General features: G+C 43.2%; 1 protein-coding gene across 4 annotated transcripts in view; it reads left to right on the top strand.

Annotated features, from left to right (window-relative positions):
- SP110 (SP110 nuclear body protein) overlaps positions 1 to 13,860 on the top strand; it is a 34,663-nt gene extending 20,803 nt beyond the window's left edge. Inside the window, exons 12-20 of one of the 4 annotated variants that reach the window (XM_070422355.1) lie at positions 489 to 557; positions 3,340 to 3,438; positions 4,341 to 4,483; positions 5,293 to 5,337; positions 8,483 to 8,598; positions 9,262 to 9,370; positions 9,655 to 9,726; positions 10,280 to 10,420; positions 12,609 to 13,860. In XM_070422355.1, coding sequence (XP_070278456.1) covers positions 489 to 557; positions 3,340 to 3,438; positions 4,341 to 4,483; positions 5,293 to 5,337; positions 8,483 to 8,598; positions 9,262 to 9,370; positions 9,655 to 9,726; positions 10,280 to 10,420; positions 12,609 to 12,722 — 908 coding nt within the window. In that variant the 3' untranslated portion in view covers positions 12,723 to 13,860. Of the gene's footprint in view, positions 1 to 488; positions 558 to 3,339; positions 3,439 to 4,340; positions 4,484 to 5,292; positions 5,338 to 8,482; positions 8,599 to 9,261; positions 9,371 to 9,654; positions 9,727 to 10,279; positions 10,421 to 12,608 lie in introns of those variants that run through there. The other 3 variants (XM_070422356.1, XM_070422357.1, XR_011472405.1) reach the window with 3 other exon arrangements.
- The last annotated feature ends 11,104 nt before the right edge of the window (positions 13,861 to 24,964 follow it).

Genomic DNA, 24,964 nt, shown 5'->3' with positions numbered 1-24,964 from the left:
TTTTACAAAGTTGGTGTTCTTGGCCTCTACCAATCAGAGGCAAGTAGCACTTGCCTCCCAGTCATGACAACAACAAAAAAAAGTCCCAACATGCCATATAGCCCCTGGATGGCAAAATCACCCAGCACTGAGAATCACTGCTTTATGCCCTGTACTTCTGCCTTAAAAAGCCCTTCCTATATAATATGTAAAAGGCTAATCCTTTATTAACTCCTAGTATTTGTATTAAATGTATATATACACATTATTATACATATTACTATATATAATAATCTGACATGTTGACTTCTATAATATTTTAGCCTTCCTACCTATTAACATGAGCTTCCTATTTTTACTTGGTCAGTGCTATGATTTTCCTTTCATAAGAATTCATATCTGTCTTTCTCTGAACTGGAATAAAGATAAGAAATATTACTTCGATGTAGTTGACATATAAAGCATCTAAATGTATGTTTCCAATTATAATTGACTTTTTTTTTTTTTAGAAAAGAAAAGAAAAAAGGATGTCTGTTCAAGTTCAACAATAAGTTGTCAGAAAAATATTCCCCAAAAGGGTAAGTAAGCGAGGCAGAGACTTGCCCTCAGGTGCCCCAGGGCCCAGGCCTGCTGCTGAAAGCTCCATTCTCCCTCTCCTCTGCATTCCCTCCCGCTGTCCTTGTCCTCCTCCTCCTCCTAGGTCTCTTCTCCACTCCAACTAGGTGCCACAGGTGACACACTCCCAGTAAATGACGTAAGGAGTGCTGCCCCGCTGCCCACCCAATCTGTCCACGTTGTACCCTGGCAACCACTCTTCAACACAGTACCTATAGAGACCCAAAATGATAAGGAAAAATGACCGAACACATAAGTCCAGTTTAATATAAATGTCTACTTTCTTCATTCTAGGAATTGGTGAAAACCCTAATCTAAGCAAAGCCGAGCGAGTTCTCATTTCTGGTGGGACCGATTTTCTCTTCCTGAGTTAGTCAGGAGTGCAGGTCTGGTCTCTGTGGGTCAGGCTCTGGTTTGCTTCTGTCCCTCTGAACTCTTGTGCCTCCTGGGTGGCCTGTCCTCCCCTCCTCCTCCTCCTTTCTCTTCTCCTCATCTTCCTATACTCACTTTTCTTCTGCTTTTATAACTTACTTCTTCAACATTCTTTCTTGTCTCTCTCTCCTTCTTCTCTGGCACAAACAACATTGGTCTTTTTCATCCCATTAACTTATTATTAAAGTATAGCAGGTGCTATCCAAAGTGGAGTCTACAGACTGGTGCCACCTACAAGCCTGTTTGTTGCAGGTCTGCAGAGCTTGTGAACCAACTGTGATACTGAATACACTGTTTCTGTGGCCAGACCTACCCAGTGGAGGCAGCAGTGCACTGATTTCTATCCTGGTCAAGCCCCTGTCTCATCACAGGCCACATGCTGAGTAGCACTGGTGTGATGTGTTTAAGGACAAATGCATGCACCATACCTGAACAGCTTGAGGAATTAACACAAAGCAAGAGACCATGTGTGCCCAGCACCAAGTCAAGAAACAGAACATAATCCAATCCCTACCCACACCCCTTGGGTGGCCACCAGCCTGATTTCTCAACACATAGGTTCCTTTGTCCCTGCTGTTCATGGCCTGCTCGGTGTGCGCCTCCCCTCCCCCCCCCCCCCCCCCCCCCAACACACACACATACACACACACACGCTCCCTCATCCCCATTCCTCCCTTTGCTATACATCCTCAGGCCTCACCTTGACTAGAGCATTCTCCACCCTGCAGGCAGGAGGAGGGCTTCCTGTATTTTTTTCTCTCTGGTACTTATCACAACTGTAATTAACCGTCTGTGTAGGTTCTGTTCACTGTGCGAAAGTCAAATGAAGTCAGTAAGTGGGTCAGTCTTGCTCTTTCCCCTGGGCCTCACACATTTTATGCTTAAGTAACTGTCAAGTCATCAAAACCTTAATCATTCTTCCTCATCAAGGATGAATACCAACAACATCAGGGCCTCCATTTACCCATATGATGCCCCTGTGAACTAGAAAAGGGTGCTCCTTCCTCAGTCACGTTCCCCAGGCCTCTCAGAACTGATTCCTGAAGCCACGGCCTCTTCTGCCCTCTGCTGGAAGCTTGCTGTAGGAAGTGTACAGATGGATTCTGCCTTGGATGCAAATCAGATCCCCGCTCCAAGGTGGAATCCTTGCTTAGTGCACAGCCCACACAACCTTATACAGAGGCCCTGACAACAATATAAGTGTGTGCATCACTTTACAATTGTCAAATCACTTTGCTCTACATTTTATCATTTAACCATCAAGTAAGTATGATTCAACTCATTTTACAGTTAATTAGAACAGAAAAAAACTTGCATGAGCTAAAAACCTAGGTGTTCAAATTTCAAGTTCTTCATTTTTTAAAGAAAAAAAAAATCCCTGGTCTTTTTAGAAAACACTAGTGTAGGCAAGAATCCAGGCAAACACTGACAGTTATCCACCAGCATCAGCTTCTCCTGCCTCCTTAACATTTCCACCCTGGCTCTGCCTTCTGAGTTAACAGTGTCCCTGTACTGTTATCAATTCTAATTATATTAGGGAGTCTTGATGAGGCCCTTTGGATGGCATGGGAAGAGCATTAGACTAGACGGTTTGTCTGGATCCCAAAGCCAGCTGCCCCTCATAAAATGTGGTGACCACCAGGAATTCTCTCTAGATCTAAGTCTGCCTCCCACCTATAAAATGGGAATCATTGTTGCCTTCCCTGTTTCACAGATTGTTGTGAAAATAAACAGTACAATGTGTGTGCTGATCGTAAAGCTCCCAGATCTTTCCCCAGGTATTGTCTTTCTATATAATTTTCACCTAGTGCCCTTTCCCTATGTTCTGTAAGAATTCCTGGAGTTAGTCTTCCCATTGTTAATTGTTTTGGTTTTTCTTTTTTTTCCCATTCTGCTCTTCCTTCTCTCTGTGAGGCTTTTCTTTTCATTTCCTCCACAGTGCTTTCTCTGTGTTTTTTAATTGCTCACTTCATAGCAGGCTCCTCCTGTTGGCTCACAGTTACTAATGGTGACCCAATCCACATTGGAGCGCTCCAGGCAGGGTTCCACCCTTAAAGGCCTTGTTTGCTGAAATAAGTGAGGAAGGCTGAGCCAGACACAAGATTTGGGGGAACACTTCAGAAAGTTGTTTCCCTCCCTTAGCAGCAGGGTTGTCGTTTCCGAAGTACTGGGGACACAAGGTCCCCATGATTCAGTGAGCTGCCTGCACCAGGTAAAGGAAGGTGTGCTGCTTATGCTCATGGAAAGGAGGATTCATGAGAGAGAGAGAGAATAAGGATTGAGTAACGAACTGTGCTCTTCGTCCACTTTCAGAAAAACCCGAAGATGATACTGTGGATTTTCAGTCTCCTACACTTCCTGTGACCTGTGGTGGGGAGACAGGGATTTTACATAAGGAGAAAATGGAAAAAGGTGAGTTCCTTGATCTTCTGCTCTTTGGAACCCCTAGACCAGGAGTGGGGGTTGTCCAGACCGCAGGCCATATAAGGCCTGAAAAATCATTTGGTCTGGCCCTACCAAGGCATTATGGCTGAATTAATTAAGTGATTGACCAAAAAAGCAGGCTAACTTTTTTTAAAAATATATTTTATTGATTTTTCACAGAGAGGAAGGGAGAGGAATAGGGAGTTAGAAACATCGATGAGAGAGAAACATCGATCAGCTGCCTCCTGCACACTCCCTACTGGGGATGTGCCCACAACCCAGGTACATGCCCTTGACCGGAATCGAACCTGGGACCCTTGAGTCCGCAGGCCAATGCTCTATCCACTGAGCCAAACCGGTTAGGGCTAGCAGGCTAACTTTTAAGTTGATAATTTTGTATGGCCCTTGAATGGTGTCATAAATATCCAAATGGTCCTTGGCAGAAAAAAGGTTCCTGACCCCTGCCCTAACCAAGGAATCACAAGAAGGGAGGAATGTACCCAGGTGTGTAATTGTTCAGGAAATGAACCCTGCAAAACAGGCTGCAGAAAAAAGGGGGGAAAGTGTTTGTTAAAAAGGAATTTTCAAACTTTTTCCTTGCTGTGGTACACCTGGCAGCCACTCCCCCAAAGGCGTCATCCATCCATGGACCCTAGGACACTGATCACCATGTCCTTGCCACATGAAGGTGTCACATAAAATGCCAATTCTCTCCCAACCCCTCACCACTCAGGCAGGTTTTAGGGCTTCCTTCAGTCTGCTACTGGTTCTGCCTCCCAGGGAGTCTCCCTGAACCCAGAAAGGTAGAACACCACAATCTGGGGGTTGGAGTTTAGGGTGAATTCAGAGGATGGAAGTAGATGGTGGGATGGGCTGTTTTTGTTTTATAGGATCCTCAGAGAAGTGCATTCAGAATGAGGAGGGAGTTTGGTTCACACCAAGAGAATTTGAAATTAAAGGAAGAGGAACAAAATCAAAGGACTGGAAGCGGAATGTGCGTTGCAAAGGACAGACCCTACAACGGCTGATGGAGGTATTATAAGGACAAGGGGCAGATAGGTGATGGGTTTAATTCCTTGAAGGATGAGGGAAATGTCAATAACAGAAGTGTGAAGAAATTCCCATTAGGATTCCACAACATGATTGAGAAAGAGGTAAACCTTAGTAGAAAAAAAGGTGTGTGTGATAAAGCTAAAAATGCAGATTGGTGCTGATAGTGAAGAACTTTAAGTGCAAGCAAAGGGTTTTGAAGTCAGGAGAGATTTAAGTAGCTTTCCTTGGTGGTATTAGGTAGGGTTGGCTAGAAGGAAACTGGATGAAAACAGACCTCAACCATAGCTTCCCAGTGTCCTCCACCCGCTAAACGCTCCTCAAGACACTGTTCCATCTTGACCCCTCATTGAAATGTTTCCAGGCCATTCTGTCCATGGTCAGTCTCTCCTCTGTACTTCCCAGCATACTATTCCATCCTGTGAGCAACACACTAGGGTCCTAGTGATCCCAACACAAAGCCTCTCAATTACACTCAGAAATTATCACGGGGATGAAACCATAGGATTTTATCTAAAGAGGAAGAAATGCAAATGAAAAGAAGTGGGTGGGGAAGGGACTGAGAAAAAAAAGACTGACAGGTCTTAGATTTGAGTAATAGGGAAAGTGATTTTATCAAGTCCAGAAGAAGAACTGATTGGAGAAAGGAGCTCATTTTTCTTTTAGACACCTAGGATTTGAGACCCAGTAGGATGTCCAGGTACAAACATTCACTAGAAAGTGAAAACTTTGATAATTACAAAAGAAAAGTATCCAGAATAACCTAATTCATTGACCTCTTCTCTCTTTCAGAAAGGACTTTTGTTCTGTCCTTCAAGAATAAGTCTCAAGAGAGAGGTAAATAGAAAGTGAATTGCTACCACATTTTTAATCACCAAGTTGCCAACTTTTCATGTTCAAAGGCTCATCCTTGAATCCTGGAGTTTCCCAGCTCTGAGTGACCTTCACATTTAGACACTGCGTCTTCATGTTGACTGTTTTAGTGTTCTGATACCTGTACATGCCAACATTATTTTCATGGCTGATTTGAGAGAGGGGGGCAAATAACTCTTTAGAATAAAGATCAGGACAAGAGCTGATGATGTATATGTTGTAAACAAAGATCTGGATATTTGGATGATGGCAAACACAGGGTGTTAGAAATTGAGTGCTCTAGTTTGAAAAGTAAATATGGTGTTGAAATAGATAAGAACAGAAAAGGAAAGATGATGATCCTTGATTGAACACTAAGTCATCCTAACTCAACATACTTTTTATCAAGTGCATCAGAATGGAAGAATGTGTTTGAACTAAGCTTTGTGTCTGCAGAGCCTCCTCCAGGTGAAAATGGCAGTCTATTGGCTATACCAGAAGGCTTTTCCTTAGCCTTCTTTACTTGCTTACATGCCTTCCTCCAGACACAAGTCCCATTCATGGGCTTCTCATTAGATCTGAGCCTACAGCAGAGGCAATGGTGTCACTCCCATCTTGCCCTGTAGGCTAGCTTGGCCCTTGGCTGGCTCCATTCTAAGTGTGTGAAACAATGGTCCCCCAATGCCATTTCTTGTATAAGCTGTCTTTTCCATACTGATTTGAAACACCTTGATATGTATAGGATGCTCATTGTAATAGCAAAAAAAAAAATTAGGGAAAACTACAAATGTCCATCAGTATTATAAAATAACCTAAGACACCTACAGAATGGTATTTTTTAAAAGCATAGGTGAAGATTCATTCTTCAGTCAATGGAAAACCACACACAGGTTTTGAGGTCAGGAAAGCCTTTGGAAACTCAAACTTGTAGTACTATGTTTTGTTTATGTAAATATGTAAGCCTATTCCTTTAAAAAATCTAAAAGAACTAGCTATTATGGGACAGGATTATACGAGAAATTTGCTTTCCATATTACACATTTATGTACATGTGGAAATTTTTGTAACCAGAAAAACAACAACAATAAAGATATTTAAAATCCAGATCATTAATTCATGGCCCCAACATTATAGTTTCTTCTTACTCGTACGTAGTGCCACATGTCAGCGCATGATAGCCAGGAGTTCACTTGATCCGACCTTCCATCCCACCTAGAAGGAGCCACATTGGGATAATGAGAATGAAGTCTAGTTCTGACTTCAAATAGACTAACACAGGCCTTTCCCCGGCCCCATCACTCTAGACATCACTGTTGTTCTGCAGTAGACTGAGTCCCACTGGTGTGGAACTCTGTACGTGTGTACCATCAAGACACCTGATGCCGATATTGCAAACGTGTTTTGTGGCTTCCCAAAATGGGTGGTTGATGCAGAGTCCTGGCTCAGAGCTTGTGAGAGCCTCCATCTCCAAGGGCCTAGTGTACAGGCAATAGTTACTACTATAAGGGAATGTAGTGTGGGGCTGAGGAGGACAGTTAGCAATAGGGTGAGAATTCTCTTGCTGGGGCAGGGCCTATATGGTTTGGACTTTCTACTAGGGCTGAGAGAAGGAACCCATAGCTTTAAAAATATATATTATCTTTATAAACCCATTGCTTTCTTATCAACTTGTGCAGATGTGGCAAGAGGGTAAGAGGGAGGGTGGGGCTTGAAACTGTCAGTGGTCATCACAAAACCAGAGTCAGACTCTTTTTAGAGATCAGGGGGTTGAGGAATTGTATGTCCTTTCTCTGTTATTTTTATATCATATCATGTGTGCTTGAAACAATTTCACTTCAGAGTATATGGGGATGGGAGGGTACTGGTGGCTCAGGACTCTGGATCCAATTAGAGTCTTAACTAGGAAGAGTGGGTAGGTCTAGGCTACCTTGAAATCTGTACCCTGCTCCATAGCAGGCCAGGCATCCAGTCAGAGGGCAAGAATGGCCATGGAATATCAACCCCAAGGACAAAGAAAAGCAGACTGGAGAATTCAAGATGGGAAGGCCAGAAAGATCCACCGGACTTCAGGGTGGAGGGATCCCTCTTTAATGAAGTCCTGGGGCCCAGTCAATGGAGGGAGCTGCTGAGAAGCCTCCTTTCAGTTACAAGAGAGATGAACACCATCCCCAAATCAAAGGGAATTTTCACTCTGGCTGAGTGACCAGTGTTAAGAATGGAAAAACATTTCCCTCGCTAAGCCTTTACCCAGGTCCTCATGCTTGTGTTGTGGATAGTTGAGGGTGGTGGCCTGTTCCAGCTCCTTGGATCCTTTCCTCCAGCTCCTAGTGATCTGTTTCCCACCTTTTTACCCACCACAATCTGTCTGGGGGGGTGGGGGACAATGCCACAGATGGGCACAGAAGGATGAATGCCACTTCCTGGCTCCTACCTTCAGCACACAGAAAGTGGTCTCTTGTCCATGTGGAGCCCATGCTGTCTGTCTGGGGGGGAGAGGGGAAGGGGGAGGGGGACACCAGTAGCAGAACCAGTGCTTTACTCGGCAGTGAAGATGGGGTTCCTCACCTAAATCATTTGCAGAATTTACTGGATCCCATTTTAAAGCCAGAAGAAAAATCCATATGAGTCTCAAGCCCACACAATGACCCTTGCACAGCAGCTCTTTGTGTCCTTCTGTCTGTCAGCCATGGCCTTAGGGACAGTTCTGAGTGGTCCACAGGCTTGCCTGGGATGGCACCCAGCAGGTGGGAACAGCTCTGACCCCAGGTAGGCCTGAGTGCCAGTCTGGCTCAGGTACTAAGTTGCTTTGAGTCTACAGGAATCAAAGCATTTTGTCTTCCCAGACTTGTAAAAGGAGGGAGTTGCCTACAGCCGTGTCTTCTCAAATTTCACATACCAACCACCTGGGATCCTTTAGAATGCAGGTTTGATTCAGTAGGTCTGTGTTTCTAACCAGCCCCCTGACAACGCTAAGGCCACTGGTCCTCAAACCATACTGTGTAGAAAAGGCTTCCATGACCTCCCAGTCCCTTCTGGGACAGGCAAGGACAGTGTGTCCCAGAGCCCCACAGTGTTAGTGCTCAGCGGATCTTGCTGATGCCAGGCGTGCCCACATTATCTCCTCTTCCAGTGGGAAAACTCGAATGAATGTGAGGTGTGCTGCAGAGAGGGACAGCTGCTCTGCTGTGACGCCTGTCCACGAGCCTTTCATGAGGACTGTCACATCCCACCCATGGAAGCTAAAAGGTTAGTGAGACACAGCAGCCTCATGCACACCTTCTTCCAGGTTTTGCCTCTTGTCCCTCAGTTCCAGAGGGAAGAGCAGGCCCCATGAGCATGGTGGGCATAGGTGTGCTCAGAGCAACCTGATGGGGCACATCCTCTGTCCCCTCTGGTGTCGGTGACAGCCTGTGTCTGTGAGGCTAGGCTGCCACTGCCCCAGGGAGATGTCCTCTCCTAGGTTTGCAGCACAGACTCCTGTCCAAGGGGGATGGAGATGGGAAATGCCAGTGGTCTGTGTTCTGTGCTTATTCAGAAAAGGCAGGAAACATGGCCTGGTTCCCTCATTTTGCTACATTCTCAACGGGCTAATGAGGCCCAAGACCCCCAGGGGTTAAGGCCCAGCCTCCGACACTCAGGGCTCCTTGTGCTCCAGCAGCTCAGACAGGGAAAGGGGAGCCCACCACTCACCCTGACACCACTTTCCATCTACTGACCCCCAGTTGCTACCCTCCATGGGAGGAGGGTCATTAGGTCACACCCCACCTAGGGGTCTTGGAGACTGGGAAGTGTCCCCTTCAAGCTTTGGCTGTGCCCACCAGCCACTCCTGCAAGGAGGAACAGTGGCAGCCGTAGGAATGGTGGCTGTTGCTGAGGTCTTGCCTTGCTCACCTATGCCGAACCTCCCAGGAGCCCATGGAGTTGCACCTTCTGCAGGATGAAGGAGTCTTCAGGAAGTCAGCAGTATCTCAGGGGATCTGAGGTCCTGACAAGGCAGATGGGGCCTGAGGAGCAGCTGGTGAGTCAGATTCAAACCCCAAGATCTCTCCTTTCTGCTCACATGTGAGAAGTCAACAATCACAGGCTCAGGGGACAGGCACCTAAGGGTATCTGGCTTCAGAGGACCATAATTCAGTGCCCAAAAATGGAGTCTGAACAGAATTGAACCCACTTCAGGACACTTTGACAAATATGGTTGGAGGGCCTGTGTGTCTGCCTGCACATGCATGCTTGTCTGGACACAGGCTCTCTCCACTGTCTACCTGCTGCACTTCCCTTTAAAACCCCCTTGATGTTTTACAGAAATGTGAGTTCCTCCTCTTGAAGACCTACTGTCATCCACAAAGTGCCTTTTTTGCAAAGATCCCAAGTAATGTAAGTGTCACATTGGATGATTCTCATCCTCCAGTCATCTCTCTGGTGAAAAACTCAGTCTGGAAACCCGGAATATGGGTCCTGCAGAGGCTACTGTCTGCAGGGAGCAGAACCTTTAGCTGCAGGTGCTGGAGTGGGACCAACTCCACCCCACTATTCTAGCTTCATCTCCCTTGGGTCCTAGTTTTACTGTCTCTTCAGGGCAATGTCTTTCTTAAGGATAGTTTACAGATTAAGAGCTCAAACTCAGGAGCCAAACTATGGGTTTAAGTCCCAGCTCTACCACTTTTTTGCTGTGACATCTTAGATAAGTTACTTAACCTCTCCCTCCCTCAGTTTCCTCATCTGTAAAATGGTAGGTATTATAGTACCTATCTCATAGGGTTGTTGTGGCATGTTATTACCATGGCAGTTCTCAGAACAAAGCCTGGCATCTAGGTGTCAGATGGTATTATCATTACCCTGGAAATAAAGACTTGCCTTATATTTAAGTTGGATCCATCCTGTCATGATGGCTGTGCTGACACCATGCCTTTGATGACTTTGTCCCTAGATTCGAGATTATGGCGAGCCCTTTAAGGAAGCCATGTGGTTGGACTTGGTGAAGGAAAGGCTGACTGAGAAAGTGTATACAGTGGAATGGTTTGTACGGGACATACGCCTGATCTTTCACAACCATAAAACTTTTTACAAGGTGAAGTAGAAAGGACATGTCCTGCTTCCTTCTCACATCCTTTCTACTATTGTTGGTGTTTCCAGGGTTCAGAAAGCCCCAGTTTGGGATGCCATTTATTGTTGGTGCTCTTGTCCCACTTTGGGTGTCCATTTATGCTGGGGTTCATGTCCCAGCATCAAGAAGGGTTCAGGAAACTGGAAAAGGGGCTGCGTGTACATGACATAGAAATCCAGAGACTAATAAAGAGTCTGGAGATGAGATATAATTTTGAAAGGCATTGGGGGTCAGAGGACCTTCAGCTAAAGGAACTGAAGAGTACCTCCTTGTCTAAGACCCTTGCTTTTACTAACACAATTTGTCCTAAGGCAAGGTGGAGATAATAGACCTCAAAGGGTAAGGTTTCAAAGGGTACAGAACCATTGTCAGTTTGGGGAATAGCCTACGGCTGTACAGGTGTTTGGTCAGTAGGAGGCAATAACATGTAGATTAAGATGCCCTTTAACTGTCTGGCAGCCACAATCAGTTTCCTATTCAGGTTTGGGGAAATGCCTTTAGCCATTCCCAACAGGTGACTACATGTGTGACTCAACCCTGTTGAGTCCCCAAGTCTCATCAACCTTTTGATGAAACCCTTGAAATTATGACATGCTGGAATTGGTCTACGGCATTCTACTTTCCCCTAATTTCTGGGATGACAAGATTTTGCAAGAATTGTTCTCAGAAGACGAGGATTACAGGGCTGAATGTCAAAAAGAGCCACACGCAGGACAGGGAAGAAGGATCCTTGTAAATGGTGCCTGAAAAAAATTCACCTCAGTTCCCAGATTGGCAGGCTGCTCCCACTGAGACAGTCCATTTCCCCCAGCCTCCTTGTTCAAACTGAGAAGAAGGGCAATTTATGTTTCCATTATTCTTCATGCCCCAGGAATATAGAAATAGATGAGTTAATTAAACAAGATGAAATAAATTAAACTTCCAGGATGCGCATGTTTGGACTTACGACACCCAAATTTCCCAGTGAACTTAAACATCATCCAAAATTGTCCTCAGCTCTTATTGTCTTCCACCTTCCTTTGGAGGGAGAGACAATTAGTTGGAGTATTTTTCAATTTAAATCTTTATTGTTGAAAGTATTATATATGTCCCCCCTTTTTTCCCAATTGATCCCTTCTACCCCTCCCCCCACCCCAAGACATCATTAACTTTGGTTTCTTGAGTATCTCCTGGTTTTTACTCTAACTTATACAGACATTTTTGGGGAGGTAGCTAAGGAAGATTCTCACCTTCACCCAGCCTCCCTCCCTCCTGCATGCCACAATTCAGCATGTTCACAAGCCACAAATTGTGTCTATACATGGAGCTGGAGGTAGCAGAGTGGACCTGGGAATGCCTTCACGCCTGACAGTCTTAGCCTTGGAGAACAGGAGGTTCATCTTTCCTTCAAAGAGTGGGCTTTCAAGAAATGCCTTTACTTTACCTACCAGTATGTAACACCAATCTTTGGCTTCGCAGTGATCAGAATCAGCTCTTCAGTGCAGACCACCTGTCAGGTCCAAGTTACCAACCAGGCAGAGTCTCATCCATTTCAGTGTAGCAGCAGCATCTCCCCACCCATTCTGCCTGAGTGCTGGAGTGACTGAATGGTCCTAATCCGATGTCCTTAGGTTGTAGGCAGCGGGAACAGCATCAGGTGTCTGACTGGTGGGGTCAGACCAAACCTGGGTTCAGCATCCTGGGTACTTGGGTTCTGGCTAGGAAAGAATTCAGAGCCAAGGTCCAAACTGTAAGAGAAACTTTATAAATGGTAAATCATAGAGGTAGAAGAAGTAATCCTGAAAGAAATGGGTTTAGGAAACATGTTCTAGAGATAAAGGAGGGGCCCTTGGAGCTAAGGAGTGAGAAAGCAATTGGTAAGGTGCCTGGGGGAGGGGAGAGGAGGGGGACAGAAAGGAAAGGCACGGGTTGTGCAAGCTCCTGGAAGGGAGAGCGCACTGGGTCCTCCTTCCTAAGGATTTTAAGGGAGAAGATTTTAGGGGAGGCCCAGGGAAAGATCTCTTCTAGAAGTAATCCATCGCATTTGTTTTTTAGAGATGGCCTTATTTAAGTCTTATTTTATTCTTTCCATTTTGAATACTTTCATATTATTTTTGCCTATATTTCTTTATTTCTCTCTTCATATCTGTGCATTTGCTGTTTTCTCTTTCAGGCTTCTGCTTTGGGTCAGATAGGACTGGATTTAGAGGCAAAATTTGAAAAGGATCTCAAAGAAGTGCTTATTTTTCATGAAGCCAGTGAGAACAGTCTCCAGGCTCCTCCTTGACCCCATTCTGGAAGGGCTGAGGCACCTCCACTTCAGGATTCAGATGATGTGACCTTGGTCATCCTTAGATTGCCAGTGAGTCTGGGAGGTGATCAGTTGTCCCCTTGATTCAAATCCAGGCCCTTCATAGCATCATCACACCTTCCACCTCCTTTTAGTATTTTTTTTTTGCAACTAAAAAATTATACCTCACACTTAAAAAATTGAATACTTCTTTAATACCATTAAATAGCCATCATGGTTCACATTCTCCCCATTTCTTATAAATCTTTTTACAATTGATTTGTTTCAATCAAGATTCAAACAAGTTCCACACACTGCATTTGGCTACTCTGTCTCTTAAGTCCCTTTCTATTCTGTAAATTTGCCAACTTTATTCCTTGCCATCTATTCATTGGAGAGCCTGGGGCTCTTAACCTATAAATTTTTTCATATTCTGGGCTTTTGTACACTCATACCACTATGAAAAATTTATTAAGTTAAACTCTAAGTTTGTATGGAATCTATTTTTGTTTGTTACATATTTAGTATACTATTGCAGATAGTATTTTTTTTAGGATTTCACATTTGTATTTATAAATGAGATTGGTCTATAAATTTTTGTATTTTGCCATAGTTAGGCATAGGATTATCTTTACTTGGTAAAATAACTCATAAGACTTTCTACCATTTTTTATGTTCTGGAATAACATATAGTGTTTTAAAGTCATAAAATTATATAGTCTAGAGTCCTTTAGAGAGGAACTATGACTGTTTTCTCTGTGGTTTTTTTTTCATGGTGATTAGACTATTCAGATATTCTATTGCTTTTTTAAATCAGTTTAACTTTTATATTTTTCTAAGAAGTAATCCATTGCATTTGTTTTTTTTATAGTCGGCCTTATTTAAGTCTCATTTTATTTTTTCCATTTTGAATACTTTCTCTCTCTTTTTTGGCCTATATTTCTTTATTTTTATCTTCTATTCTAGAAGCATTGTAACAGTTTTTAGTTCTTCTAGTACTTACCTGAAAGTTTTCCAAGTGCATTGTAATGTTTGTTTTAAATGCCAGAGCCAAAAATAAAATACCTTTAATGTGCCACATGTTTAAACTAAAGTGTGTATCCCTCTTGTACCTGTCAGCTCCCTAATTCCTGTCTATTTGCTATTCATTATATTACTAACATTTGTATTTTTTACTCTACTTAATTATTTTAATTGTATTTAATTATATTATATGTCATTATTTTGTTATTTTTATTACATCAGTTATTTATTTGGTAACATCAAATTTTGTGTTATATCATAATCCATAGTCATGAAAATAATAGTGATGTATTTCTGCTTTTACAGTTCAAGTTTCCCCACTGGTCTTTTCTTGCATGACTTTTCCATACTTCATTTTTGTTCCATCTTTCAGTCAACTGAATTATATTTTTAAGTAATTTTTAAAGAAGAATACATGGGTGGTATGCTTTCTTTGCATACACAGAACGCCCTCTATTGTTTTCATCATTAACCATGTATTGTACTACAATATACACTGAGTGGCCAGATTATTATGACCAGCCAGATTATTATGACCACCCCATCAGTACTTCATTGACACTTCCAAAAATACTGAATATTGAAAACTTCCTAAGCAAATACTCTCACGGTTTTATTATTATTATTTGCATAACTAATTCACTTCATTGTACTGATGGGTGGTCATAATAATCTGGCCACTCAGTGTATATCTTATCACAATTTCTGACCTTCAGAGTTGACTTAGACTTTGTTCCACTGCCTTGGGGCATTTTGTTCTACAACCCTCAAGTCTGAGGTCAGCCAGAATTCTATCTCTTTGTTAGTGTTTGGAAATGTATAGGATTTTCCCCTTTACCTCTGTAGCTATGTCTTTAGTTATTTTTGACAGGATAGGATTCAGTGTAATATTGCTACCATTGATCTTGCTTGGCACACTGAGCCCTTTCAATATACATAACTGGTTCTTTTTTCAGTTCCATTAAATCTTTGTGATCCATTTATTCTGGGCTCACTTTCAAGAACATCTGTTATCCATATGCTGACTACCTATTCTCTGTCCTCCCTATTTATCATTAAAAAAAGAAGAAGAAAGTTCCAGAAAGCACTCCTCCTCTTAGGTCATTAGTATGAGACTTAAATATACTAACTTAAAACGATTGTAATTCTATGTCAATATTTTAAACTGGATGATTTTTTCAGCATTTTAATAATGCAAATTGCTATCTATTAACCAAGCCTCAAAGGATATAAGCTTTTCATCACAATACTTTCCTTTTCTCAACACAAAAATAGAAAAAGGTCATTGCAACTTACAAAGTTGTCCTGATCTGTGTTTCCGAGTTTTCATTCTTATTTAATGTCAATGGAGGATTTTTATGGACTGAGTTGGGTCCCCCCCCCCCCCCAAATTCATAGGTTGAAGCCCTAATCCCCAATGTGACTATATTTGGAGAGAGGGCCTATAAGAAGACATTTAAAGGTGAAATGAGGTCAGTTGCCTGTCCTTTGCACCCCCAAGCCCACATTGCCTGTAACCTGTAACCATTATACCTGTTCTTATCCCTTTTGCCTACCTCCCCATGTAATCTTTATCTTTCTACCCAATTATGGATGACCTACTGCTCTCCCATGTTGCCAGCAATATTGGAAAATCTTGAAAAGAAAGAGGGGGAAAAAAAGATTAAATGAGGTCCAAAAGGTAAGGCCTGATTTGTGTCAAATTTGTGCCCTTGTAAGAGGAGAAAGAGGCAGCAGAGATGTCTCTCCACACAGGCACAGAGGAAAGGCCATGTGAGGACGCAGCAAGCAGGTGGCCATCTGCAAGCCCGGAGAGCACTCACCAGTAACTGAATCAGCTGGCACCTTGGTCTGTTGTGGAAGCCACCCAGTCTGTGGGTTTGTTAGGGCAGCCCAAGCTGACCAATCCAAAGAATGAGTGACACCTCCACAGCCCGTCTCTCCCCCATAACCAGGCAGGGCTGTCCAATAGGATCTCCCAGTCTCCCAGTGAGGAACTGAAGGGATAGTGTGCTGGAGCTTCCGTGGAGGTGCCTAGTGCCACAGGATGATAAATTGAAAATGTATAGACATCTCCTAGGTCCTATTTACAAGTGTTTCCACAATAATGTGAAGTGTGACATGGACTGACTTCACCTATGATCCAGAAAAGGGCAGAGGCAGTTTGAGCACTTAAGAAAAGCATATAATGAAACAGAATTTCTTTTATTATATAAGAAGACGGCAAATATGGCCTTAAAGACTGCCACTCCTGGTGCCATTATGAAAGAAAATGGTGGGTCCTAGAGATAATAATTCTCTTGGGATTATCTTTGGATTTCCGAATTCTTCTAATGGGAGCACTAAAGCTTTCTCTCCCTAGAGTGTTATGATAAAAGATCTCCCACCCTACTGGTTCCCAGTGGGCAGAATTGCTGTGGTCTACATGATCTTGTATCCATTTGTGACCCTTTCATCCTGGCACTGGTAAGCTAAAGTAACTCTCTCTCTCTCTCTCTCTCTCTCTCTCTCTCCCTCCCTCCCTCCCTCCTTCCCTCCCCCTCCTTCCCCCCATCATGGGTCTTGATTGCTTTATCACTAAAAAATAAAAATAAAAACACTAAAGAGTCATTTATTTCTTTTAAGTGGGAAGTCTCAACCACTAGCAGTCTGGTTGCCATGACAACCAAGACCCCTATCTCTGAGACCGTCTCTTTCTTTGGTTCCCTTTTATTGCTGTATGTACTGCTTTTCTGGTTTTCAAACTATTTCCACCCCCAAGAGCAGGGTTTGGTTTATTCTGCTGAGTTCAGCTGGCCTTCCCCCACTCCCTATGAGCTGTAGGCTCAGGCCACCCTCTTTGGGTCTCCTGCTGCCCAGGCCCACCCAGTTCTGATGCACACCTCCTTACACACTAATGTCTCTTAATGAAACCAGTGTAAGTGACAGCCTGGCAGACAATGCCAGTTGCCTCTCCCTAGGAATCTCTTCTAGTCCTGTACCCAGGCTATTTCTCTCTTCCTGATCCAGCTGGGTTTTATTCCTTCCCTCCTGCACTGGCCAGGGCTGCTGAGAGCCCAGGTCAACTCAGGGCTGCCTCCATCCAAGTTGTGAGACAAGAGATTATAAATGACTCAACAATGGTTCCCTGAAGCTTGCAATGTTAAAGCTGCAAAAATGGAACAAAGAAAAGCTTTGCAGAAAAATGCCTGAAGGAATTCTATGTAAGAATCTATCCCCCCCTCCAGCTGACACCAAAATTCAACCTTGGAAAACACATTTTTAGGAGCTGGGAAGGTGTGGTCCCCTGGTCAAATACATCTGCCCTCAGGAGAGGTAGACTTCATTGGCAATCAGATTCTGGGCTGAGTACTACTTGTCTCGGGTGCTTTCCAGGCTCGGGCAGAGTCAGGCTCCGAGATTAGCTGCATGATGGACTTCTGCAGGCAACTGTGCAATGCTGTTCCGCCACCAGAGGGCAGTGTGGACCCGCTCCAGAGACAGAAAGGAAGTAAAGATAGTGAAAGTGGGAACTAGAAGGAAGTAGAGAGGGCTTTTAAGGGGGGCAACCTGCTCTCAATGACTCTGTGATTGACCATCCAGCAACAGGAGCACCAACCAAAAACCAGATCAGGTTGGCTAAGAGTAACCAGTTGGACTGTCATGGTTAGGCATGTGCTTATGTCTGGAAAAACTTTAAGCGAGGATTTTCTTACTGGGACAGAGGCCAGAGGTCCCTTCTTTTTCTTAAATTAATTAATTTTTAAATCTTTATTGTTGAAAGTATTACCTGTGACCCCTTTTTTCTCCCTTTAACTCCTTATAGCTCATCCCAACCCCGCACCCCAGGCCTCCACTCCGCTATTGTCTGTGTCCATAGGTTATGCATATATATATACAAGTTCTTTGGTTGATCTCTTCCCCTCCACCTATGAATCCCTGCCTCCCCTTTGCAGAGGTACCTTCTGTATCACAAGCTTGGGACCTCACAGCTAGCATAATGCAACAACTGAGGTGCATTCATCAATGTGCGGGGGAAAGAGGGCCGTGCAGTCTAGTTTTTCATCAAACAGGTTGTGGACACGTGGTAGGCTCAGCCACGTGGAGATGGCCAACAGCTCACTCAGACCTGAATTACTGACCCTCCCATTTGCAAGAACATGACCTGCTCTCCAGGATGCTGCAGGCCAAGGATCAGGTCCTCACTGCCAGAAGGGTCTTTGGTCCTAATAAAGTAAACCTGACAAGATGATGTTTATAGAGGGGTCCTCTGAGATGGTTGCACATCTGTCTGCTTCCCATCAAACTTGTTGAGGAGGAAAACTTTCTCCTCTGCCCTTCAGGGTCTAATAATTAAACTGACAAGAGAGATTAACAGGAGAAAAAACAAACTTAACTTTGTACATAAGGAGGCTCCATAAGATTATGGGATCCCACAGACAGTCATGTAATTGAGGCTTATATGCCATTCTGAACTAAGGAGAAGGGGGTAGGGGCTGGGACTTGGGGGAGGAAGGCAATGCAGAGGAAGATGGGAAGGGCAAATGTTGGTAAATAAATGTTTGCCCTGCCCTGCAGAGACAATGGGACACAGAAAGGAATTAGATCTCCAAGCCCTGCCCAACCCCAAGCCCACCACACCTAGCCCACACATTCTTTGTAGTTATTTCTGGTGATAGCTCCTTCCTAAAACAGGCCCTCCATCTAAATTCGTTCTAGGCAGTTAAGGAGGAGATGAGAAGTTCTTCCAGAGCCTTTTGTTTCCTAAAAATAATCAGCCTAAAAGAATCCTCATGCCAAAGAGACATATTTTGGGGTGGAATCCTGCTTCCCTACAAAATGGTCAACCACTTCAGAATCACCAGGGAGCTTGTTTAAATGCAGATTCTGGGATTCCCAACCCTGGATAAAAATCTCTAGGTTTGATGCCCGGGAAGCGGTGTTTTTAACAAGTTTGCCAGAGGACCCTTTTTGGGAACTGTTAGGCTTGGCATCCATTGCACTAAGATAAGATTGGTCTTTTGTCTGACTTAACCTTTTGACAAGGGAACAAATTTAAGGCTTCTGGGAAGAGAAAGGAGTTGAGAGTAAGGAGATAGGGAAGACTAAGAGGAAAAGCAGCGGTGTGGGCCAGGTTTGGGGCGGGGGGGGGGGGGGGGGTGCGGAGTGAGCATATGAGAGGAAAAAAAGACTATTATTGAGCAGCTGTCAACAGGACTTCAGTGATGGGTGAGTGGAGAGGATCTTCCAGATGCTTTGCTAGGAGCCAATCTTGAGAGACTTGAGATGTTTCCTTTAGGTGCTCGTGCTGAAGCTATTTTGGATGATGAGCTGGTATTCTATTTCAATGTGAAATCGCCCTGAGCTGGCTGCCAGGCACCCCCATTATATTCAGGCTACAGGCAGTTGTAAACATCATGGGAGCCAGACTATTGACAGGTCCAGACCGAAATGCTTTCCTGCAGTGGCTGCATGGAGAAACACAAAGTGAAGACAGGAGGGGCCCAGAGCTGAGGACCAGAGGCCCCAAGCTGGCAGTGAAGCAGCGACAGCCACACCTTGAAAGAAGCACTGGGAACACCCACCTTCCAGGGACCCAGTACCAGGAGGGGAAAGGAATGTCCCTAGCAGAACAACCCCTTTTCCTCTAAGTGCTTCAAAGAATAATTCCCACTGTTCTGCTTTTTAGGGGGTGAAGTGGGGGGTTGGAGAGAAGGAACACTGTACCCAAGGGAGGGAGGAAAGGGTGTATAGTGGTGGGCTCCCACTTCACTCCCCAAATAATCTAAAACCAAAGCACACCTTACCCTGAAGAATTAATTTCCTTCTGACTCCTGCTCCTGATCCCCAGGAAAGATTTATAGTTCTATTTAGCTGAGTCCTTCAACCTAGGTTTCTTCCACTTAACTAACATGGTCTATTTCACAAGTTATTTCTTGAGAACTACTCAGCCTGGCTTGGGCTTTATTCTGCTGAAAGAACACCTGCCCTTGGCCCTGGAGTATATAAAGTTTTCTTTCACTGACAGATAACGCAGGGTGCCCAGCCCCAAATCAATTATCCTAGTTTCTCAGAAGGGAAGAAGTGTCATTTCATCTAATCACATATACAAAGTGCTTGGCACACAGTGGCCGCTCATAAAGCTAAGTCATTGCCATTGCCTGAGATAAGTGAGAGTTCCTTGCCCTTGACCTGAGTTGTCCCAGGTCCTCCTTACCCTCCTGCCCTTCTGTGCCTGTGGAGCTGAGGTCCCATCATGCTTCATGCTTTGGCCCCACTACAGAACAGGTAACCAGCTCCTGACAGGCTGACCAGATCCATGACCCTGGCTAAGGTCAGGCAGGGGGATCCTCAAAGAGAACAGTGACCACTCCCAGCCCAGAGGAGACCATCTTCTCAGGGAGTGAGCCAACTGGGGACTAAGGAAAGCTGGGAGGGTAGAATTTCTGAGACTGGCCACCTTCTGTTCTTTATTTTCCTAGATACAGTTTTTACTGTGGGAAACTCTTTTTTAAAAGAGGGGTGATGTTTTTCTCAGAGACATTCACAGCAAGGCATCATTCCTGCCTCACTTCTCACCCCATCCCTCCCCCAGCTCCCAGGGTGGAAATTCTTGATCCATCCCAAGGTCCAGCCTCAGTGACAATCCAGACAAGAGGCAGAAACTTGTAAGCAGCCAAAGAGCTGGCCCATGATTTGCTCGCTCTGCCTTTAAGTAGCATAAATATAGAATTGGCCACTAAGTTATGGATTCCTTGGCCATCTGGAATGTTGGATGTGTGTAGAAAGTGAGGACGGAAATGGAGTTTCACATGCCCCACTCCTAAAAATTCCCAGAAAAGAAGATGTTTTGTAAATGCCAAAAATGTGATAGGATTTTCCATGAAATCAGCAATAACAATTATGAAGCATGAGTCATGGTTCTGTTTGTTCAGAAACTATGAAAATCATAATTTCTCATCATGATAGAAATCAAACACCTAACTTGTTCAACAAGTTGTTCTAGAACAATTAGATATCATATGCAAAGAATTCCCAAAGATGTCCACTCTCTATTTTTAAAAATAAAATAAAATATGGAAAGTACTCTGAATTATCCAAGTGGGCCTAATCTAAGCTTATGACCCCTTAAAAACAGAGAACTTTCTCCATCTGTGGCAGAGGGAAAAATTAGAGTTTCCAAGCATGAGAAGGATCCCATGTGCTTTTATTGGCTCTAAGAGTAAGGGACCCACATTCAAGAATCAGAGAGAGGCCTCCAGGAGTGAGGGGCAGCCCCCACAAGGAAATGGAGACCTCGGTCATACAACCGCAAGAAAAAGGATTCTGACAACAATCTGAATGACCTTGGAAGTAGGTTCTTCTCAAGGTTCTCAATATGAACCCAGAGAACCAACACCTTGGTTTGGGCCTTGAGAGAAACCAGAGCTGAGAAACCAACCAAAGAACCCACTTTTCCTCTTCATCTATTCTGACCTATAGAACTGTTAAATAATAAATTTGTGTTGTCTTCTGACACTAAATTGGTGGTCATTTGTGATGAGAATAACAGAAAACTAATAAAGAGAGCTTGAGTTAAATTTCTAAGATAAGACATAAAAAACATAAACTGCAAGGGAAAATTTTGGATAAATTGAACTTCATTAAAATTAAAACCATCTGTTCTTTGAAGATACTTTTAAGAAAATGAAATTTAAAGAACCAAGCCAAGACCAGAAGAAAATATCTACAAAACACATATCTGATGAAGTACTTGAATGCAGAATATATATATTAAAGAATATTATACAGACACCCAACAGCAGACCAGAGGAGCGCAAGAATTAAGTCAAAGATTTGAAATACGAAGAAGCAAAAAACACCCAACTGGAAAAGCAAAATGAAAAAAGAATCCGAAAGTACGAAGATAGTGTAAGGAGCCTCTGGGACAGTTTCAAATGCACCAACATCAGAATTATAGAGCTACCAGAAGATGAGAGACAGCAAGATATTGAAAACCTATTTCAAGAAATAATGACAGAAAACTTCCCCCACCTGGTGAAAGAAATGGACTTACAGGTCCAAGAAGCACAGAGAACCCCAAACAAAAGGAATACAAAGAGGACCACACCAAGGCACATCATAATTAAAATGCCAAGAGCAAAAGACAAAGAGAGAATCTTAAAAGCAGCAAGAGAAAGAGACTCAATTACCTACAAGGGAATACCCATACGTCTGTCAGCTGATTTCTCAACAGAAACTTTGCAGGCCAGAAGGGGATGGCAAGAAATATTCAAAGTGATGAATACCAAGAACCTACAACCAAGATTACTTTATCCAGCAAAGCTATCATTCAGAATTGAAGGTCAGATAAAGAGCTTCACAGATAAGGAAAAGCTAAAGAAAGGAGTTCATCACCACCAAACCAGTATTATACGAAATGCTGAAAGGTATCCTTTAAGAAGAGGAAGAAGAAGAAAAAGGTAAAGATACAAATTATGAACAACAAACATCTATCAACAAGTGAATCTAAGAATCAAGTGAATAAATAATCTGATGTACAGAATGAACTGGTGATCATAATGAATCAGGGACATAGAAAGGGAATGGACTGACTATTCTTGGGGGGGAAAGGGGAGTGGGAGATGCGGGAAGAAACTGGACAAAAATCGTGCACCTATGGATGAGGACAGTGGGTGGGGAGTGAGGGCGGAGGGTGGGGCAGGAACTGGGAGGAGGGGAGTTGGGGGGGGGGGAAAGAGGAACAAATGTAATCTGAACAATGAAGATTTAATTAAAAAAAAAAAAAGAAATAGAGAGGAGAAAGAATTACTTTCCGTCTCTCTCTTGCAGCCTGTAAGATTCTCTCTTTATCCTGAACATTTGCCATGGTAATTATGATGTGTCTTGGTGTGGGTCTTTTCGGGTTCACCTTGTTTGGGACTCTCTGGGCTTGTGTGACTTTTTTCTTCCCCACCTCAGGGAAGTTTTCTGATATTATTTCTTCGAATAGGTTTTCTAATCCATGTTCATCTTTCTGTTGTTCTGGCACCCCTATTATTCGTATGTTGTTTCGTTTCATGTTGTCCCAAAGCTCCCTTAGGCTCTCCTCCTGTCTTTTAATTTTTTTCTCCATTTGCCGTACAGTTTGAGTGTGTTTTGCTTCCTTGTCTTCTAATTCACTAATTCGGTCCTCCGCTTCTCCCAGTCTACTGTTGATACTTTCAATGGAGTTTTTTATTGAAGCTATGTCACTCTTCATTTCTTCTTGGGACTTACTTAAGTTGTTGATTTTTTCATCTGTTTCTTCTAGCTTCTTGCATAAGTAGTTGAGTTTTTCATCTGTTTCTTCTTGCTTCTTGAACATGTGGTGCATGTACTCTAGGAACCTTATTCTGAATTCTTTTTCTGTCATGTTGCATATCTCTGTCTCACTTAGCTGCTTTTCTGGCGAGTCCTCCTTTTCTTTCCTTTGGGGGTTTCTTTGCCTACCCATGTTTGATCTCGCTGACATATGTAGATGTTGAGATGTTCAGTGGCTGCTCCCTGGGTGGCAGGGGCTCCTTGGGTTGTGAGAGGAGAAAGAATTAATAAATAAAATTCCTTACCTGAGACCAAAAAAAAATAAAAAAATAAAAAATAAATAAAATTTAAAGAACCAAGCCAAGACCAGAAGAAAATATCTACAAAACACATATCTGATGAAGTACTTGAATCCAGAATATATATATTAAAACTTATAACTCAATAATTCAGAAATCAGAAGACCCCAAATTTTTTTAAGTGGGGGGGACGGAAGATTTGAACAGACACTTCATCAAATAAGATATACACATGGCAAATTAAGCACATAAAAAGATGTGCAACATCACTAGTCATCAGGAAAATACAAAGGAAAGCCCCAGTGAGACAGCATTGCATACCTATTACCACAGCTAAAAGTTAAAAGACTAACAATACGAAGAGTAGGCAAGGATGCTGAGCAACTAGAAATCTCATACATGGCTAATGGAAATGCAAAATGGTACAGCCATATTGAAGAATAGTCGGGTAGTTTTTATAAAATTAAACCTATGCTTATCATTTGATCCAGCAACCCTCTCCTAGGTAGTAAAATGAAAAACATATAAGTCCATACAAAGACTTACACAGGATGTTCGTAGTAGCTTTTATTTGTAATGGTCAAAAGCTGAAAGTAACTCAAATGTCCATCAACAGGTGAATCATTAAACAAACTATAGTATATTCATGCAATGGAATACTACTCAGCAATGAAAAATAACAAACTACTGATAAATGCAACAACATGGATGAGTCCCAAGAGCATTGTAATAATTGAAAAAAGTGAGACTCAGAAAACCGGTGTTATTAGCCTGCCAGGATTGTCTTAAGAAAATACCACAGACTGGGTGGCTTAAACAACATAAGTTTATTTCTCACAATTCTGGAGACTAGAAGTATTGGGAGAATTGGTTTCTGGTAAGAGCTCTCGCTTCCTGGCTTGCTGACTCTGCCTTCTGGCTGTATCCTCACATGGTCTTTCCTCTGCATGTTCATCCCTGATGTCTCCCTCTGCTGTCAAATTGGATTAGGGCCCCACCCATGTGACCTCATTTAACAAACCTTAATAATGAATACTGGCCTTGCTAGCCACGACATTGAAATAGCAGAACATGATAGGATGTGAGTAGGAAACAACTTTCTTCTTTCCCCCAGGTCCATTCAAACCCCATTTGTAGATTCAGCTTTACCTGTCCTCCGATAAAAACTTGGGTGAGATCTTGAACCCCATACTTTTGTCTCTTGCTCTTTTCTTTTTTAATTGTGACCAAAAATAACCCTACATAGAATATGACATCTCAACCATTTTTAAGTGTACAGCTCAATTATGTTAAATACTAGAATTTGTGCATGGGTGGGGTCCGGCCAGCCCATCCTGTTCGGGACAATTGGGCCAGGCTGGCTGGGGGGGAGGGGCTGAGGGCAGTTGGCCGGCCAGCCCTGCGCCCTGGTCAAATTCCCAGTCAAGGAGACAATTTGCATACTAACCTTTTTATTATATAGGATATTCACATTGTTGTGAAACAGACCTCCAGAACATTTTCATCTGAAAAAAGTGTTCATCTGAAACTATAGCCATTAAACAACTCCCATTTTCCCCCTCCCCTCAGCCCTTGGTGACCACCATCCTGTTTTTTGTTTCTATGAATTGGCCTACTTTAGATACCTTATGTAAGTGGAGTCAGACAGCATTTGTT

The sequence above is a fragment of the Myotis yumanensis genome, unplaced genomic scaffold, assembly GCF_028538775.1.
Source record: "Myotis yumanensis isolate MYYU_CA2020_CCGP unplaced genomic scaffold, mMyoYum1.0.hap1 SCAF_8, whole genome shotgun sequence".
Taxonomy (NCBI): Eukaryota; Metazoa; Chordata; class Mammalia; order Chiroptera; family Vespertilionidae; genus Myotis; species Myotis yumanensis.
Note: the sequence above shows the minus strand (reverse complement) of the source record. Positions and strands in the feature narration are given on the sequence as shown.